Here is a 3,391-nt window from a genome sequence, read left to right on the forward strand (position 1 = left end):
AGCAAGAGTAATATCGAAGAATTTCAACCCAATATGCAGGTTAGGATGTGTAATGATAACTTCTTTTTTAACATTGCATATTTGCAAATTAAGAGCTTTTACTAAAAAAAAAATAGAAATGCATTAAAACCTCTCTATTTTATTTTATTTTAACAGCATTTTGTACGTTTGAGGATGTTAAAGCTCGATGGTTGTAAACAACTTAAGAGTACACCAGACTTTACTGGGGCACAAAGTCTTCAGGAAATATCCTTCTTTGGTTGTTTAAATTTGGCGAATGTGCACTCATCAATTGGAAGTTTGGAAAAGCTTGTTAGGTTAAATTTGAGGAAATGCAAGAAATTGAAGGTGCTTCCAACTAGCATTTGCAAGTTAAAATCTCTTGAGGAGTTACTTTTATGTGGTTGCAAGAATCTGAGGGAGCTTCCAATTGACATTGGAAAATTAGAGCAACTAAGACAATTACGAGCTCAAGAGACTGGTATCTCACATTTACCCTTTTCTTTGGGATGTTTGAGAAACCTAGAGTACCTGCGGCTGGGAAATCTTGTGGGTTCAGTAGCTGTTGATTTTTTACCATCTTCAGCTGCGAATTTATGCTCATTGGACAGTCTGACAGTGAATTTCAACAAATTGCAGCAAGTAGTTATAAATTTTCCAATTGCTCTTTGGAGTTTGACCTCATTGAGAAATTTAAGTTTAGAAGGAATTCGGCATCTTGAAAGCCCATTGTTGGACCTTTCTCATCTCTCCAATTTGAAAGGGCTCTATCTCAAGGATTTACAAAATCTTAGAGCACTTTTAAAACTTCCACCTAGTTTGATAATTTGTCATGTAGTAAATTGTGAGTCATTAGAAAAAATATCAGATATATCAAACTTGAGAAGTCTTTACGAGTTGAATATTGTGGAGTGCAAAAGTTTGATTGAGTTTTCAGGCTTAGAGAGTCTTAAATACTTAACATCACTTGCGATAGGACAGCTCAATGCTATGCATGAATGCTTACAAATCTCTCTTGAGCTTTCAATATTGAAGAGCCTTACATATGTTGAGATAAGAAAGTGCAGTGCTTTGAGGATTCCTTCCATTGAAAATTGGTTCCAGGTTTGTTAAGTTATATATGTTCCCCTCCCTCCCTCATCTTTGTCTGTCTGATTTGGTTATATATATAAATTGATGGTAATGATTTTGATATTTTTTATAATAATAATAATGTAGGCACATTGTAAAGGTAATACTGTCCCGATTTCGCTTGATGTCATCGGACAAGATTATGTATGTTGCAGTATTCCAAGACTTTATTTGAGGCATACGTCATCCTTGGAAATCGTGAACAATGTTTTTGGTTGTAATGTTGAGTTTGATGGAGTTGGAGTTAGTGTGAGAAGCAAAACCACTGGTGCTTGGATCGTAAAGGAACCTCCGAAACATATTAATATTAATGAGTTTGAAAAAATTGAATTTGAGGTGGGAACAAGGATTGGAGAAGTATTGGAGGTGTATGCTCATTTGTATCTTCTGCAGATGGAGAAGATGCTGCTTTGTTTATTTGAAATACATAGAAACGAAGATGGAGAAGTGCGTTTCTTTCCATCCACAAGAGACTTGGAAGAAATTGATGATGGAACAACAGACAATGTCGATGGATGTTTGGGTAGTTCACGTCAAAATGAAAATAGATTAATGATAGAAGAAGGGCAGAATGGTTGGAGCAGGAGCAGCATTGTTTGGGAGTTTATCCTAAAGTGTTTTTGTTGGGATGAACAAGGAAGATGAACATTATTAGTACGTACACCTACTTTGAGGATTCCTTCAATTCGATCAATTATATTGAAAAGTAAGTTATGTATATATGTTCTACTGATTTAATTTGGTGTGCATGTTTATATTATGGTAGGGGCAAATTATTGCCACACAGTACTATATGGATCATAATAATATTTACATTTTTAATATATTAAAAAAAGTACATTATTCGTGTACTAAATGTACATTATATAAAATAATGTACTTTCAGTACTCAATAATGTATATTAAGTACATGAATAATGTACTTTCCTTAAATACAATGTAAATTTTTAATATACTAAAAGTATATTATTTGTGTACTAACTATACATTATTTGATAATATGGTACACACAATAGTGATTGTATAGTAGGTAGGTATAGTAATAATAGGAGTTAATATCACACATGATCATCTGACTATTGAACTGGTACTCATTTTAGTTCTCAACTTTCAGTTTGACCAAAACAAGTACCTTTGACTTTCATTTTTTATCATAGATAGTCTCTGTTAAGATTTCTGTTAAATGGGTGTTAAATATAAGGTATTAAGTCTAATAATAATTAGAATATATATTAACTGTTATATTGTACACATTAATTAATTCCATAATGTAGGCACGCAGGTTCTGAAGAATGAAGATGATAGTTTACAGATTTGCTTCAGCTGGGCTTGGGGTCCGGCCCTTTATACTACAATTTTCCAATACCTTTGGGGTATGCATGGCATGTAATGGAACCTCACCTCCTTATATTAGCATATCATTGTGTTATATTGTTTTGTTGGTTTAGGCTTCCATTCTTTAATTTGCAGATAATGATATTGTTGTGTGTTTGAAATACATAGGAACAAACAAGGCTTTCCATCCACAAGGGGATGGATTCCTCCATCCATGTTCATGAACCCCATAAACACGGTTAGAAAATGCTTAAATTCTGACTACTTTTTCGACCGCTCACAAAAATAGTCGAAAAAAGTAACATTTTTCTAATTTTTTTTGTCAAAAAGGTTAGTTAGTGGTCCGAAATACCTTTACATGTATATTTTTTTTTGAAAACACCTTTACATGTATATAGACTAGCTAAAAAAAAAACTTATTTTCCGCTCTCTTCGTATTTTCCACTGAGTCTCTCACAACAAATCTGTTGTATTCACAGATCTTCATCCCCTTAGCCGCGCACACCTAGTTCTTTGCCGTCAAAGTCGCTCGTCGCTACGCCAGGCTCTGGTGTCTATACTTCTATTACTCAAATCTTAAACCCTAATCCCTAAATTCCTAATTTCATTTATCCCTAAATCATAATTTCATTAAGCCCTAAATTCTTAAGATAAAGGTTAGTGAATAGTGAATAACACCTTCCTATATGTTTTTCATATAAATTCTTTTAACCTTCCAACCCCATAGGTTAATGAATTTCTTGCTGGTGCTGGTACTGATGCCCATGATGTTGATGAGGAAAATGGTTTTTCTAGACCTTCGATGAGTTATGATGATATATATGTGGCCTAAGACTCTCCTGGAGACTTCAGAAATGGAGGTTGGTATTCTGTAACATATTCTACCATCTATGCTCATTACAAACATTTTATAGGACTGTAGTAG

At 33.8% G+C, this 3,391-nt stretch overlaps 1 protein-coding gene across 1 annotated transcript; it reads left to right on the forward strand.

Annotated features, from left to right (window-relative positions):
- The first annotated feature begins 7 nt into the window (after positions 1-7).
- LOC116007878 (disease resistance protein RPP4-like) lies at positions 8-3,249 on the forward strand. The gene is made up of 6 exons (XM_031248544.1): positions 8-39; positions 157-1,104; positions 1,219-1,837; positions 2,406-2,517; positions 2,635-2,704; positions 2,946-3,249. Exons 1-3 carry the CDS (start codon positions 34-36, stop codon positions 1,774-1,776), a joined length of 1,512 nt encoding a protein of 503 aa, XP_031104404.1. The 5' UTR covers positions 8-33; the 3' UTR covers positions 1,777-1,837; positions 2,406-2,517; positions 2,635-2,704; positions 2,946-3,249.
- The last annotated feature ends 142 nt before the right edge of the window (positions 3,250-3,391 follow it).

Source organism: Ipomoea triloba, chromosome 16, assembly GCF_003576645.1.
Source record: "Ipomoea triloba cultivar NCNSP0323 chromosome 16, ASM357664v1".
Classification (NCBI taxonomy): Eukaryota; Viridiplantae; Streptophyta; class Magnoliopsida; order Solanales; family Convolvulaceae; genus Ipomoea; species Ipomoea triloba.